The sequence below is a fragment of the Phocoena sinus genome, chromosome 11, assembly GCF_008692025.1.
Source record: "Phocoena sinus isolate mPhoSin1 chromosome 11, mPhoSin1.pri, whole genome shotgun sequence".
Lineage (NCBI taxonomy): Eukaryota > Metazoa > Chordata > Mammalia > Artiodactyla > Phocoenidae > Phocoena > Phocoena sinus.
Window position 1 is genome coordinate 11,349,600 of NC_045773.1, and position 15,110 is coordinate 11,364,709.

The 15,110-nt window shown below is 49.7% G+C and overlaps 1 protein-coding gene across 2 annotated transcripts in view; it reads right to left on the bottom strand.

The window, feature by feature from the left end:
* Window positions 1-15,110, bottom strand: part of ITPR1 (inositol 1,4,5-trisphosphate receptor type 1) — a 333,789-nt gene that overhangs the window by 67,497 nt on the left and 251,182 nt on the right. For both annotated transcript variants that reach the window (XM_032647530.1, XM_032647529.1), the window contains 2 exons: window positions 5,100-5,280; window positions 3,333-3,586 (listed from right to left, as the gene is read on the bottom strand). In XM_032647530.1, coding sequence (XP_032503421.1) covers window positions 3,333-3,586; window positions 5,100-5,280 — 435 coding nt within the window. The remainder of the gene's footprint in view (window positions 1-3,332; window positions 3,587-5,099; window positions 5,281-15,110) is intronic.

Genomic DNA, 15,110 nt, shown 5'->3' on the forward strand with positions numbered 1-15,110 from the left:
TTCTCCCTCGGAATCCACGAGGAAACCCTGACCCAGAGATCCACCGTCGGTTCCAGAAAACTGTCAAGAGGGTGGCAGGCAGAGTCGTTGAATCCCACCTAAAACCATCATTTTGAGAACTGGATTCCTACAAATACCATCGTATCAGAGCAATGTTATTACTACCTCCGTGTGCCTGGCTTAGTGGGAGTCTGTAGATGGGTGCAGCACTCATCCTTGTGAACCACTGGTCCAGATCACTGGTTTTCCAGCCACTCCCTGCAAAACCCTGGAGGAGCCCAGGAATGCCCCAGCCCTCAGGGCTCTTGCAGGTGAGGGAGGAAAGCAAAGTTCTGACACTCTGTCGTTTCTACTCTGAACAAAGCAGCTTTGTTCTCATCTCCTTTACCACGTACGTTTCTGCCTAAGATGTTCAAACGGGGGATTCTGCAGCCCCAAGCAGTTAACACCACTGGCGTTATAGAACCTTCAAAGGTTAAGTTGCTAAGCTTTAAATGTATATATATTGAAATATACTGTACACTTCCTCTCCCCCTGATACCACTGTTTCTGGCAGAGTGGCGTATTAGAGAATGTTGTTTTGGAAGGACTCATTAAAAGGGGCTTCTGCCCATGGAGTTCTTAGGGAATTCGTTCAAAGCAGAGTTTTGCAAAGAGCTAAGGTACAAAACAAAAACTGTGAAGACTTCCCCAAAGGAAGTGGTGAATTCGTACAATGGGAGCCTCCCTCTGCTTTCCCAGTGGAGGCTAGGTGTGCTGTGAAGACGGCAGGTCAAGGGGGCGGACGGAAGGTAGAACAGGTCCACGAAACCAGAGCCACGTCCGGGAAACAAGCACATCAGGACCGCCCCTCTGACATTCACGGATGGACTCGACTCAAGGTAGCCTTGTGTTTTGTTTGCTCAGAACTCAGCAGACATCAGCTCCTCTGGGAAGCCTTCCTGGACCCAGTTTACTACTGTGTTGGTTCTCTTGCTCTGAACCCACAAAACCCCTAAGATGACACAACTGGAGCACCTATCACCCGGCACGGCAGCCTCCCGCTTGCCGAGTGGCTCCTGTCCTAGATGCGCAGCTCCGTGAGGGGAAGGTCGGGGGGGCGGTCTCCATCACCCCCAGGGCAGGGCACAGAGCAGGGTACTCGCCGAGATGAGGAGATCAACACACATATGCATAGTCTCAACCTACTTTTCCTTTGGAGCCCGAGGTTGGTGGAAACCAGTAACACTGGTATAGGGGAACGATACAGGGCACTGGCCACCAAGTTCAGCCTAGAAATCGCCCCAGCAGGGTAGGGCCCCCATCCACAAAGACACCACAGTTGAGCTGTAGGCTTTGTTTTCTTACTGGTGGGACAGCGTGCTTTCCCATGGCATCGCTCACACTCCCTTGGCCTGTCTCCTCGGTGATGAACGGTGTAGATACGGTAGGTGGAGCAGACACAGTCCGCCTCCAGACAAACACCAGCCAACGAGCCAGTAACCGGACCCCGGACCTTTGGGTCATGAGGGCCTTGTCCACCCACTGATCTTGGCATCCACGCAAGTCAGGCCAGTGCATCAAGGGCCGACGTGTTCTATGTCCAAAGTAGGAATGTTTGAGCAACAGGCAAGAAAAACAGACTCACGGCCAAGATCCCACACTCAGACGTGGTCAGGGATGAAGCTGGAATGTCAGTGGAGGAAAGGAGTGGGCAGCAAAGCAGAGAACGCGCCTGAAGTCCCTGCGTGGCTGACAGTGGAGCTGATGGAAATCCCTTCATTTTGAAATACGGCCCAGATGTGGCTGGTTGATGACCTTGGATCTAAATGCTCTTTTTTTTAAAATTTCATTTCATTTTTTATTTTTTTGGCCGTGCCACGCGGCATGTGGGACCTTAGCTCCCTGACCAGGGATGGAACCCGTGACCCCTGCAGTGGAAGCACAGAGTCTTATCCACTGGACTGCCAGGGAAGTCCCTCGATGCTTTTTCAAAGCCCAGGCTCTTCGGACCCATTTGATTGAAAATAAAAATCAGCACAGTAAGTACTCATACTGCAGACTTCCCCCACTTCCATTAAATTGTGCTGTCTTACTGCTTAACAATATAATTTCTTACTCAACTTATCCAGGCAGAGATTCTGCAGCAGATTTTAAGCGTTAGCGATTTCTGGTGGTGGCACCGAATGGTCTGGCCACAGCTAACATGTGAAAGGCCATCAAATCACCTGGTGGGTAAACTCAGTTGTGCAAATATTTCAAGGCTGCACCTTCCCCTTGCGGTGTTCGGACTAGAATTATTTTCTTTTCAAACCATCACAATTCAGATAAAACTACCCCCACCAATTTATTTATTTTAGGAGAAAACATTCTACGTTAGAGGAGTTCAGACACACTTTTCCTGTTCATCCTCATCTGTTTTAGGCAGAGAGGGGTGTTTTCCCCAAGAGTCAGAAGCAAAACTAGGAGAAGGCCAAGGCCCCGGTGCTCTAGCATGCTTCTCCTGGGCAGAGACACCTTCCACAGATCTGTGTCCACTGAGAACGAAGAGGGTATCTCTGGAACCCATCCTTGGCCCTTCCTGAAAAGCCTTTGCTGTTGGGGAAACTCTGCAAGGAAGGAAACGCCCTCTATCTTAATGCGGTGGTTGACAGCACAGCCTCTACCCACCAGACTGCCTGGGTTCAGTTCCAAGCTCTGTACTCCCTAACTGGGTCTTGTGCATCTTGGTTTCCTCATCTATAAAACAAGTGTTATAATACAGGCAACACTTAGCATCCAGGATCATCTAAGTGCCCAATAAACCTGGCCATTGTTATTATCCCACGACAAAAAAAAAAAGTGAACAAAGGATTTCTGGAATAATCAGTTCAACAAATATTTTTGAACATTTGTGTAAAACACCAGAAAGCCACTTCATTCATTCAACCAAGAAATATTTGATTAGAACATTCTATGTACCAGATTCTGTTAAGTCTAGTATATTTAATCATCCACCCCTCCATCCATTCAAGTTTTACCTGTACATCTATGTATCAAACGGTGGCAGGCTACCAGATACACACACACACAGAGGCTCATACACACACACACAGAGGCACATACACACATATAACAAACACACGTGGAGCAGGTGGGAGCTACACTGTTGAACATGAGATCTGGTCCCTGTCCCTGTGGAGACAGCGGGGACGACGAGACAGAGAAACGCTTCTAGTGCCCAGACATCGAGAACCATGCAGGGTCCTCAGCTCGAAGAGATGGGCTGAAAGGAGAGGAGCTGAGATGTCACAGTAAGCGGCGGTAGCTGTGAGGACCTGGGACCGCCCCCTCCACTGCCCCCCGGCCCTCACCTGTAGGTCCCGGTTGTGGTTTTCGCACAGGAGCTGCAGGAAGCGGAGGATGGGCTGCATGATGGTGATGACTGCGCTCATCTCCAGGTCGTCCTTGGTCTTGTCTGCTGTGGCCTGGGCGCCCTCCCCTGACTGGTAGTGATCGTCGGGGTCGGCCTCCCTTCTGAAGGTGGTGAAGGCTTTCCTGGTGGCGGCAGAGGCCTCCACAAGCTGATCCCGGGCCTCTTCCGTTATCTGTGTCGTGGGCTCTTTGGCTAGAACGCAAATGTAAGGTGGTCAATGCTGCCGAATCCCAGGAACACTATTCACCACGCCAAAGACGACGTTCAGAGACCTAAGTTCTGGAATTCACCCGAGAGTCTCTCAAGGTTGGCAAAACGCTCCAAGAAGCCACCATCTTCTCTCACCTCTTAGGATTAAAAGTAAGTTGAGCCCTTCCAGCTTGCTGGTGGCTCTAACACGTCACCTACACTTGCTCTGTGGTTTAGGGGAAAAGCAGCAGAGGTTCTGTCAACCTCATACATCTATGGCTCTGGGCCTCAGCTTCCTCATCTGTAAAATGGGGAGAACATCAGTGAAGTCTTCCTCTAGAATGTTCCTGAGACACTCAACATAAGCTAAGCAAACTGTAATTACTGTTCTTAGACAACCATTGATGGAGCCCTTTACTAAGCCCCAAGGCACTGTGATTAAGCACCTCATGTTTATTACCTCATCGAATCTTCAGAGTAACCCTGTAAGGTAACCAGGCACTAGAGTTAGGAGCATTAGATGCTGTAGCCAGACTCCCTGGGTTCAAATCCTGGCTTTAGTACTTACGAGCTCCATATCCTTACTAGCTCCATATCCTACAAGTTAATTACCATCCCTATGCCTCAGTTTCCTCATCTGTAAAATGGGGATAACGATTTTATCGATTTTACAATGTCCACTTGACTTCTAAATGAAGTAACACATGTAAAGGACTTTGGACAGTGCCTGGTTCATAGAAAGTACTCAGTAAATGTTAGCCTTTCTTCTTTTTCTTCTCTTTATCCCCATTCTAGACCAGTGGCGATCAACTAGGGATGATTTTGACCCCATCTCCACCCAGGGGACGACAGGCAATGTCTGGAGAGATTTTAAGTTGGGGGTGAGCTACTGGTATCTACTGGGTCGAGGCCACATATGCTGCTAAACAGCCTGCAATGTACAGGGCAGCCCCGATAGCAATGGATTCTCCAGATGTCCCATGTGCTGTGGCTGAGAAACTCAGCTCTAGACTTAAAAAAACGAGACTCAGACCCATTCAAGGCCACTTGACTCCAACACTTTTGGGTCTACCCACTCCCCAGTATAACTCCTCTTCAAGGGGGATAATGGATAAAAAGCTTTATGAACTTTCAAATATTTCAGAAAATAAGGGCGGATTAGCTGACAAAAGACGACAGCCAATTTAAAAGTGCGTATTCCACAACTTTCTCTAACATTAAATGGAAATTACAGGAAAATATTATTAATGGATTTCCTGCCAATAAAACCCTCAGTTTGACAAAGAAGAATGTATGTTAGTTTATTAAACAAGAGGAGCCTCCAAAGCAGCAGGAATTCAGTTCAGGTTACACAGGAAGAATTATATCACAACCAGATTGGTTTTCTTCTTCTGAAAGCCCCAGTCAGAAAACAGTTTGGAGCCTAGAAGTCGTGTAAAAACTGAAGGAAAACCAGGGATTCCTCCCATGTTTACAATCCAGCTGACTGAAGAGCTGCACGCAGGGGAGCATTTACCTTTTTTCCGTGATGGGGCATCCCTGTCTACCTCATCATCTTTCTTTTTATTTCCCAAGTCACTGGTGTTCACGGTCACCGTTGCCTTGATTTCTTGCTGGGCCACCTTCATCCGGTCATAGAAGACCTTGAAGAATTTCTCCGACTTCTTATCTTCTGTCAACCGGCAGAAAAAGGAGTGCTGCCAAGGAAAACCCACAGCTTTTTCAACACTGTGACACACCAGTTACTGAATCCCACTCAGGACACCAAAACCTCGTGGAGATCAGAGCCAGACCCAAAACCTCAAAAACGGTCTAACTTTGGACCAGGGTTAAACACCGTTCAATGCACTGTCATTCTCTGGCTTCCACAGCCTGAGGTTTTCTACACAGAGTCTTTAAAGCAAAATGCCATTCCTTGGCTGAATCAGTCATATAGGCTTGGGAAGCATGCTAAGGGGTGGTGGGCAGATTTCAGCCAACGAAGCACAACCCCCTACACACATATAAATCAACTCCACTAACAATGGAAACAGAATGTATTTTTGGTGATTGTTGCAGGGCCAGTCATGTGTTTAAGGACTTCTGTGAGGCCTCCTCTTTGCAAAGCCTTGTGGATATATACAGATGAGTAAGACGTGCTACCTGCTCCTATAGGGCTCCATACCAGGTTAGCATGACACGCCCATAAGGAGGGCTTAAATGCATAAAACATGCTCCAGAAGCTACACAGACAATTATATTATAGAAGCTCAGAGGTGGCAAGGATGACATTGGGCTGGAGTGATCCCAGAATCGTCGTGAAAAAAGTCATTTTCGGATCAGGTTTTAAAGGGCAGGTAAAGGGTGATTAGATGAAAAAGCTTATAATGAACAGGTAGCTCGCCTCTTGAATACACATTTGTTTTTGGACCCACTGCAAGCAATAGTATACATTGTTGATATAAAAACACAATATGGTATCTCAACTTCATTTGTGAGCACTCTCTTTTCACCCCTTTGCAAATACCACGCTGTTGTGAATTATTTACATAAAAATACAATACAGTCAATTTCCAGAGGACTAAAACAAAGCTCCGAACAATATATTTGCTTCTCCCAGTGGGAGCTTTCTGCCAATTTCATATCCTCCCCCATTTGGAAAGATGGCACTTCCCTACAGAAGGTAACCCTAGGCTTGCAATCCCAGAGAAAAGCAACATCTTACCAGCCTCATGAAGCCCCTTAACTGCTCCATCTCTCACCCCCCCCACACCCAGTGCTTGATTCAGCGCCTGCCCCCGCCCCGAGAGCCACCACGTTCCCATCTGCCAACATGCAACTTCAGTCACTGTGACCCTCCTTCTAGCCACTAGCCCATATGCTGCCCATATGCTGCCCTGACAAATGTCAGCCTCATTTGCCCACCAAGCTCTTCTTGACCGTGCCCTTTCTTTTCCCTCTGCCTGTTCTTCTTTACCTCTGGCTGTTTCTTAAACACAGCACAGGATCCAGCCTTCCTACTTGTGCTCTCTGGTTCTGTCTTCTCTCTTCCAGACACTCCCAAATGCCAGTTTACAAGTCACTGCCTGCCTCCATCCTGTGTGTCACTGAGTCCTCCAACACTCCCACTCTGGGAACCAAGCTCGAGCCTTCAGTGTGCTCCACTGCCCTTTGCTTCCCTCTGTTTTCTTTTAGGCTTCTAGTACGTCCATCCATTCAACCGGCATTCCGTTTGTCCATCCGCCCATCCACTATTTACTGTGCGCCTGCCATGAGTCAGGGATTACGCCCATTATAGGAGAAACAATGCTCAGCAAAAAGAGGCCTGCGCCCCGTGAAACTGGCGGCTTGGTAGGAAAAAGACACAGTCGTTCAATAGTCACGCTAATGACTTTCACTAAAGTAGCCTTTTAACCACTGAGTCCACAGAGTGCTGGCAAACAGCGGCAGACACTCAGCGCCACTGCCCGGTTCCTCCTGGCTCTTCCCATGGCTGGGTCTCCTCACCTGTCAGTCACAGCATTAACACCACCTCCTCCAGAGAACCACCCCGACCATCCTACTAACAGCAGCCACACCAGCTGTTTATCCTCACACGCTCTATTTTATTCCTCATAGCAACTGGCCCCTGAAACGACACCTGTATTTACTGTTTACCTACTTAACTGTCTTGGGCAGAGCGTAAGCTCTAAGAGGGCAGGAGCCTCGCCTACATGGTTCACAGCTGTCGTCAGAACACCCAGAAGAGGCCCAGCACATAGAAGGCGCTCTATAATGATTTGATGAAAGAACGAATACAACTCGACACGTTATGGCTCCTCTTGACTCGCTACACGCCCCCCCCCCCATCAGATCCGGCCACGGGAGAAATAAATTCCCACCATACTGTAGATTCTTATTTCTCATATCCTCTAATGTGAGAAACCAAGTTCCAGTTGTTCACTTCTTTGAGGGCCAGCGCTTCCGCAGACAAACAAGAGGAGGTGTGCGGGGGACGAAGACCTCAACCTAGAGCCACCTAAATACGGTGATTACATTTTCCACCAAGAGGCGTCACACAGCATCTCACCCACATGGGGTCAGGGGGGGACTGCACAAGGAGGCGGCTGCTCGGGGCAATGAACTTCAGTTGCTGCCCCTTAAGTCTTCTCATGGCATGGAGGCAACTGAAAAAGCATCCTTGGACATTCCGGTCATTCAAGAAAACAAGTGCACTTTAATAAGTAAATAAATAAAGAGCCAAAGCCTGCCATGTGTCATCGGGAAGAGCGCGAGAGTACACACCCATCACCTGCTACAAATGCACTGCTTCAGGTCTAGCTGGTTAACCCAGCCCATGTCACCTGATAGGGTCAGGGCGAGGACACCTCTTATAAAACGAGGGAAAGGCAAGGCACTGAGGATTACAGGCTTCTACATACGTTTCTGCAACGGCCAGTATTATTTATTTTGCACTGTTTGTAACAGTCCCCGTCCCTCAAGGATTTGAAGCTGCTTTATAAACAGAATGTGGTCGATAAAACGATAGAGTGGACAGCGGGGTACGGTGACATGAGTAAGCACAGAAAAGCGACATCAAGCAAGGATGGGGGCTGGAGGATGGGAGAGGTGATTCCGGGAGTCTTGGGCTCGGCTCCGAGGCACCCGGCCATCACGCTGAAATGAGAGGCCAGCTCCATCACACCTCTTAGTAAGAAGCAAGAGGAGAGATACCACCAGTGCTTTGAAGCAAGGAAACATCTCTTCACGGAGGGGTTAGTGGGGCAGGCTTTCCAGTTGGACTTCCCGGGTTCAAGGCTGGGGTCCCTCGTCCACTGGCTCTGTGACCGTGGGCAAATTACTCAACCTCTCTGAACCCACGTGGAAGGGCTGCCAGGGTGCACATCAGGTGCTTAGCACAGTGCCCGCTAAGTGTGTTGGTTTCACACTGCCATGACATTAGTATCATGTGAAAACCCCACAGCAAAGGCATCACCCAAGCAGCTAAGTGGCGAGAACTGTCAGAAAGACCGGTCTTCAGCTCCACCGCTCACTAGCTGGTGTCACCTCAGAAAGTGACGACGCCTCTGAAACCCCAATCATCTCATCTGCAAAATGGGCACTGTAACAGGGTGTACCCTTCACGGGTGGTTATGAAGACCCGAGATAATCACAGTAACACTCCCAACAGCTGACCTGACGAGGTGCCGGGAACCTGTGGTGAACCTTCGTGCGTCTCACCTCACACACAGCCCCTGATGAAGCAGTTGTTACTATTACTCCTTTTTGAGATCAGGAGACCCTTTTGGGTCTTTCAGATAATGTGCATCAGGTGTGGAGCATGCCCGAGAAGCCCACACTGTGACAAATGTCGTCTTCCCAGGACGCTGTGAGAGGCACCGGCCTGGGAAGTGGCAGAGCAGCGAGGAGGGGTGACAGCGGGGCTGCAGGGGCCCCAACTGAGAAGCTCAGCAGACGCCCTAGAAGGAAGATATCTGGGCTCCAGAGGGGAAGCGCTGGTACCTCGTACGGGAGGAGAAGTGAAAACGGAGGCATGTGCAGCAACTAAGGACCCCCGGTCCCCAATCAGGGGCTGTGCCGGGGGAAGGCATAGGGGCCGTGGAGCAGGCCGGGGCCAGGGGCTCCTGGAGACCCTCGCTGCCCCTCCCTGGTGCCTGGTGTCATCTGGACTCGGTGAGACCAGGCCCTGAACATGGCTCACAGACCTGTTCATTCCACCTGCTTCCGTCACAATGTGCTCGGAGGACCTGCGGGTGGGAAGGGGGCGCCCTCCTCAGGACTGTTTCCCCAGAAGCGGGTGGGACCTCAGACCAGAGCAGGTGGGGACTCGGCCCTGACCCGCCTCAGGCTCTTCATGGGCACTGGTCTACCTCCCTCCATGGGCGTATTTCAGTGAATCACACCCCAACCTCCACCCCCAAAACCTAGAGCCAAGAGCCATGGAGAGACTGTTTCACTTCTCCAGACTTTTCACTCCACGCCACCCAGCAGGTTTGAGCACCGCCTTCCAAATAAGCCTGGTCTAGAGCAGGCAACATTAGTCTCAGGTAAGAGGAAGCAAAACGGGGGGGCGGGTGAATGGGAAGTGACTAAAAGGGAACCAAGAGAACTTTCTGGAGTGAAGAAAATGTCTTGATTGGGGTGGAATTCACACAGGTGTGGTAGAGAGAATAATGCGTCCCCATCCCTGAAAAGATGTCCAGACCCTAATCCCTGGGACTTGGGAATATGTCACCTTACATGGCAAAGGGGAGTAAGGTTGCAGATGGAATTAAGGTTGCTGACCTTAAATAGGGAGATTATGCTGGATTATTCAGAGGGGCTAGTGTCATCACAAGGGTTCTTAAAAGTAGAAGAGGAGGGTAGAGTGATATGGTGTGAGAAGGACTCCACTCGGCGTTGCTGGCTTTGAACATGAGGAAGGGGCCATAGCCAAGGGGCCTCTAGAAACTGGGAAAGGCGGGGAAACGGATTCTGCCCCGGAGCCTCCAGGAAGGAATGCAGCCCCGCTGACACCTTGATTTTAGTCTAGTTAAGACTCAGGTCGAACTTGTAAGATAAAAAATCTGGCTGTCTCAAGCCACTAAGATTTTTGTAATTCGTTACAGCAGCCAATGAAAACAAATACGATAGGTATAAACATTTGTCAAATCTGATCAAAGTGTACACTTAAAATCTCTACATATTATTGTATGTAAATCACATCACAATAAAGAGGAAGAGAAGGGGGAAAAAAACTGCTTTGTTACCCGAAGGCTAGAGAACTTTGTCAAGGCTGTCCAGACAAGGGGCCACCCTCAGAGGCCATCTCCCCCTGCAGAGGGACCTGCGTCTGCCGCCCTCATGGCCCATCTTTCTTCACCCTCTGCTTATCTCCAAATCGCATGTGATTCCAAAGCCCTCTCTTCACGTAAGCTGTCTCATGAGCGTTTTAGGGGATTGTCAAGACAGATCTCACCATTCATAAGTCCATCACGTTAGAGACAGGAGAGCTGGGGTCAGGAGAGGTCAGCTGACGTGTGGCAGAGCCACGCCCGCTCCCTGCCTCTGCACTCAAGGCCCTGTGCACCGCCTGCCTTCTTGGTGATCACACGGAACACCAGCCCCAGTGATCGGCAGGCAGCTCCGAAAAAACGAGGGTGGGTTTGGGGGCAGACACAGCGTCAATGCCAACATCACGGACAACAGGTCCATGTTTGGAGTGGCCTCAGGGAAGGAAGCCGGGGTCGGGCCAGGTGAGAGAGTGACCACCTGCAGCGGCCACCTCCATGGAAGCTCTGGGGGACAGAGGTGGGAGGGGACCCAGGTATGGCCACTGTAAGCCAGGCTTAAAAACAATCCCCACAAAACAGAAAAGACGGATCCCAGAATGTTAAAGCTGGAAGCACCCTATTCCAGACACTTCCAGATGTTTTTCCCAGCAGGGAAACCCTGCTTCTCCTCCGTCCCCTAACACCACCTTCCGTAAGGACCCGGATATGAGAGAGATACAGGCAGAACTGCTCAGCCTGAAACACAGCAGGGAGGACGCCCCTCACATCACTGCAACTCCTCCTTGCAACGCCAGGGCTCCACAGGACGTTGTTTGGGAACTACCCATTTAGTCCAGCCCTACACATTTTACAGAGGAGGAAACTGAGGCCCAGCGGGGGAAACAGACATCTCAAGGCCACACAGAGCCCACGTCTCCTGCCTACTCGAGCCAGTCCCTTTGCCCAGGCTCGGTGGTGGCTGGCTGACACAGCAAGCAGCTCGGATTTCATTCCTGCTCTCAGCTAACTGTTAAGCGGACACAGTTTGCCCTCCTCGGGCTGCGTGAGCTGTATGGGGATTTAAGAACTGAGGTCTTAGTTTAAAATAATAAGGAGACCACACTTTCAGATCACTCTTGAAAATAATAAGATATCTCTTAATTAGCCTGGCAGCCACCCTCTGTGCCCAGCCAAGTCCTTGCAAAGGAACAGAGCGTGATTTATGACAGGTCCACCCGGCTCCTGAAACCAGAGGCGGCCCGAAGTTAGGGACCAGCAGACAACTGGCAGCTCCTCTAAACAACAGGCCGGAAGTGTGCAGGATGGGGTGGGGGGACTCCTTTCTTTAGGTGCAAGAGGTCACACTCTGCAGGATGAGGTGTGGGGAGAAGAATGGGAGCCACGGGCCTTCGCCATGCGCTGAACACACAACACACCTTCGCTGAAGGTGAGCGAATGAGCACCTTATTGAAAAGCCATCTTCCCCAGAATTCAAAGACTTGGGGGAAGGAGGGCAAAGACAGTCTTGGAACCTTGGGACCCAGAGCCAGCCAGCCAGCCTGCACCTGCAGGGACACGGGAGGAGCCCTTTACGAGCATCTCAGATAAAGGAAGCGGCAGCAGCAGGAAGCAGAGGTGGATGTGATCCAGGGCAGGTCTGGCGGGAGAGGGGGACGGTATGGGGGGAGCAGCCCCCAGCGCTCCTGGGACAGCTCTGAGACTTTGATCCTTCCCCAAAGGAAAGCATTTCACCCGGCAGCAGTCCACCTTCTAGAAACCCTCACACTGAGCCTTCAGAGACTCCAGAGAATGAGCTTTTCTATCTGACTGCCTGGTACACAGCCCGTGACATTCACTAGGCGTGCTCACTTCTCTGCTGCAGAATGAATAAGTTCTCAGGCTAAATGCAAGAATTTGAAAAATGTGACTGCTGAACAGTGCTGAATCCTCGTGCTTCCAGGAGCAGATGGAAATTCCTCCCTGGAGTCTGACTTTTTCTCTTTTTACTCTGCCTCTGGCACACGGGCACCTCGGCCTCGGCCCTGGAGTCTCCAGGACTTGAAGGGATGTCTCCAAACAGACCAACCCATTCCTGTTCAGCTTGTTCAGAGGCTCTGCGGGTGACAGAGTGACAGCAGTGGCTACCCAAGTGTGGGGCTTAGCTTGTGGGGTTCTCCTCCTATACCTGTGATTAACTGAGACTTCCATCACTTCCTGGGGACCCCTGATCTGTAAATTACAGTGAACAATAATTGAAGCCTTCTGATTTGCTTGCCACCTACCGAAGTGCTTCGTATACGGTATCTCATTTAACCCTTCTAACTACCCCATGAGGTAGGGGCTACCACTATCCCCACTTTACAGATGAGGAAACTGAGACTCAAAGAGGTTAAATAACTTGCCAAGTCATACAGCTAGGAAGTGGTGGTGGTGCCCCAGGACTCAAGCCCCACTGGTCTGACACCTCAGTCCACGCTCTCAACGCCCCTGCTTCGTCCAACACCTCTCACCTAAGCAAGAGTGTGTCAAACTCCAAACACCTTTTGGCTTTTTATCATGCACTCCCTACCCGCCAGCCCAGGTCTCTCAGCTGCACAGCAGAGAGTCTCACAGACTCTTCTCACAGGAAAGAACAGCCATGGTAGGAACACACGTGAATGCCCCAACTTTCCTGCAAGGCCCGATGCTCTAGTTAACCTGGGCTCCCAAACAAGGCTCTTTTGCTAGTTGAAGCTTTGCCGAGGCTGGGGGTTACAGGTTGCTCACCGAACCACTGTCACCCAATGACCACTGTAGGTCTTGAGTCCCTTTCTTAGAAACCCATGACAACAATCAAAACCCAAAGATCGTGTACCAGGAACCAGGTGATAAAACACACATGCTTTAGACACAGGAGCCTGGAGAACTGCAAGTCTGGAAACCTGAATTTTAGCCATTGCTCCTTGATAACCAGCTACGTGAACTTGGGCAACTTGCTTAACTGGATTTGTGCCCTGGGTTCCGCATCTGAAAAACATGACTCTTACCACCTGCCCTGCGTGCTCACACGGAGGGGGTCCATCAAGGGTGCAGTTATGAAACACTACGTGAAACGCACTTTGATTACTACGGGAAGCTACTCAAATGCAGGGTGTATAATCTATCAATACCACTTTCAAAGGAAATCAGTTAGCAGGTAAGATAGGTGGATCGACTAATGTGCTGGGTGTTATGTGATGACCAAAGTCTAGTGTCCCCAAAACATCCAAAGATAAACAAGCCCTGCTCGTACTGGTAGGTCAAGACGGCCTGTAAATTGACGGCAAAAAACACACCGAAGAGCCTTTCCCAGTGACTGTCACAATGAAGGAAGTCAAAAAAAAAAAAAATCCAGCTGGAATTCCACTAGTTATAGACGCCATTCAGATTCCATTAGACACAGAGACAAATGTTATTGCTTCCAATTCTGAAAGTGTAATACACCCAAGGCAGAATGGTGTCAGACCCTCCCCCTGGACAGTCCCAAGCCTTTCAACATGAACTGTTTTTCCAATATTTTCAACTACTCTTGACTTCAGGAAAAGTATGATATTTGAAAAGAATCTAATAATTAGTGAAGAGGGCATTAAGAATCAAACACTCCCCTGGTATAAATGATCACTCACTCTAAGGGCATTTTTTTAGCAAGGTTTGATGGGTTTCAACCAGTAAACATCTGCAAGTCTCAGCTCACCGGTGTCTCTGAGGATGTTGCCAGCTTTAATGAGTTCAGAAATAATATAAACTTTAAACAGAAAAGAAGGACGCGATGAAGTGAACGAAGTATGGGTTGTAAAGGCACTGACATTTCAACTTCATGTTTCTGAAAAGAGTTCCTCCCTCATCGAAACTGTAGAGGCGTCTCTTGATAACTCAGACATAAACAGCATGCTTCATCTCCTCTCCCCTGCCAGGGCTGGACGGAGGCCACCGTCTGCTCATCGCTGCTTCCCAAGGCCCGAGAGAAGGGCTGGAGGACGATGAAGACCAAATTAATCTGGACACTGGGCTCCAGGGAAGGGCCTGAGCTCCAAGGTCAATACCAAAGCACTGGGTCTTCATGATGCTTTTCAACGTGAGTTAATTCTGATTTTAGCAAGCAGCAAAGTCCCACCTGTTGCCTAAGAACCACTTTTCTTCTGAGACCTGAGAGCTTAACACCTCTCCTTACCTGTCCCCCGGGGCCCACAGGAAACAGCACTGGCCAGGAAAGTCTGCCCGATCTGGTAAGCAGTCTGGTCCCCCCTCTCCCGTGTGGATCAGAACACGGACAGCTTCTCACATACTCATCCATGACACCTCAACCGACAAACTGTACCTCCGAAAAAAAAATTTTTTTGAAAGTGTTCTCTTACAAAGCCCCTGTATGTGTAGGTAAACTGTCAGCAATAACATCTCTAGCAATATTTAAGAGTAAAATCACACAGATTTCAGGGAGGCAGCTCAGCCTTCCTTCTAGAAGACCCAGGGACAAGAAGTTAAGGGGACTCCAAATTTTCTCTGAGCTCAATTCTCAAACCTCCTTACAGAAGCCAAAGGCCAGCATATTTTGTGGGGTGCACTGGCACAGCCGTCTGTCCCTTCCAGCCAAAGGCAGGAAAACAAAGAGCCTCCAGAGAAAAACAATGATGACCAGTAAAATGGGAAACAGAAGCAACCCCAAATTTGCCTGAAGTGATGGGAGATTGCGGCAGGGACCTCCTTGGGAAATTTCTTTAAGTACAAGGAGGTACTGTGGTTGCTCTTCAAGCCAACATGAGGTTTATAAAAAAGAAAGG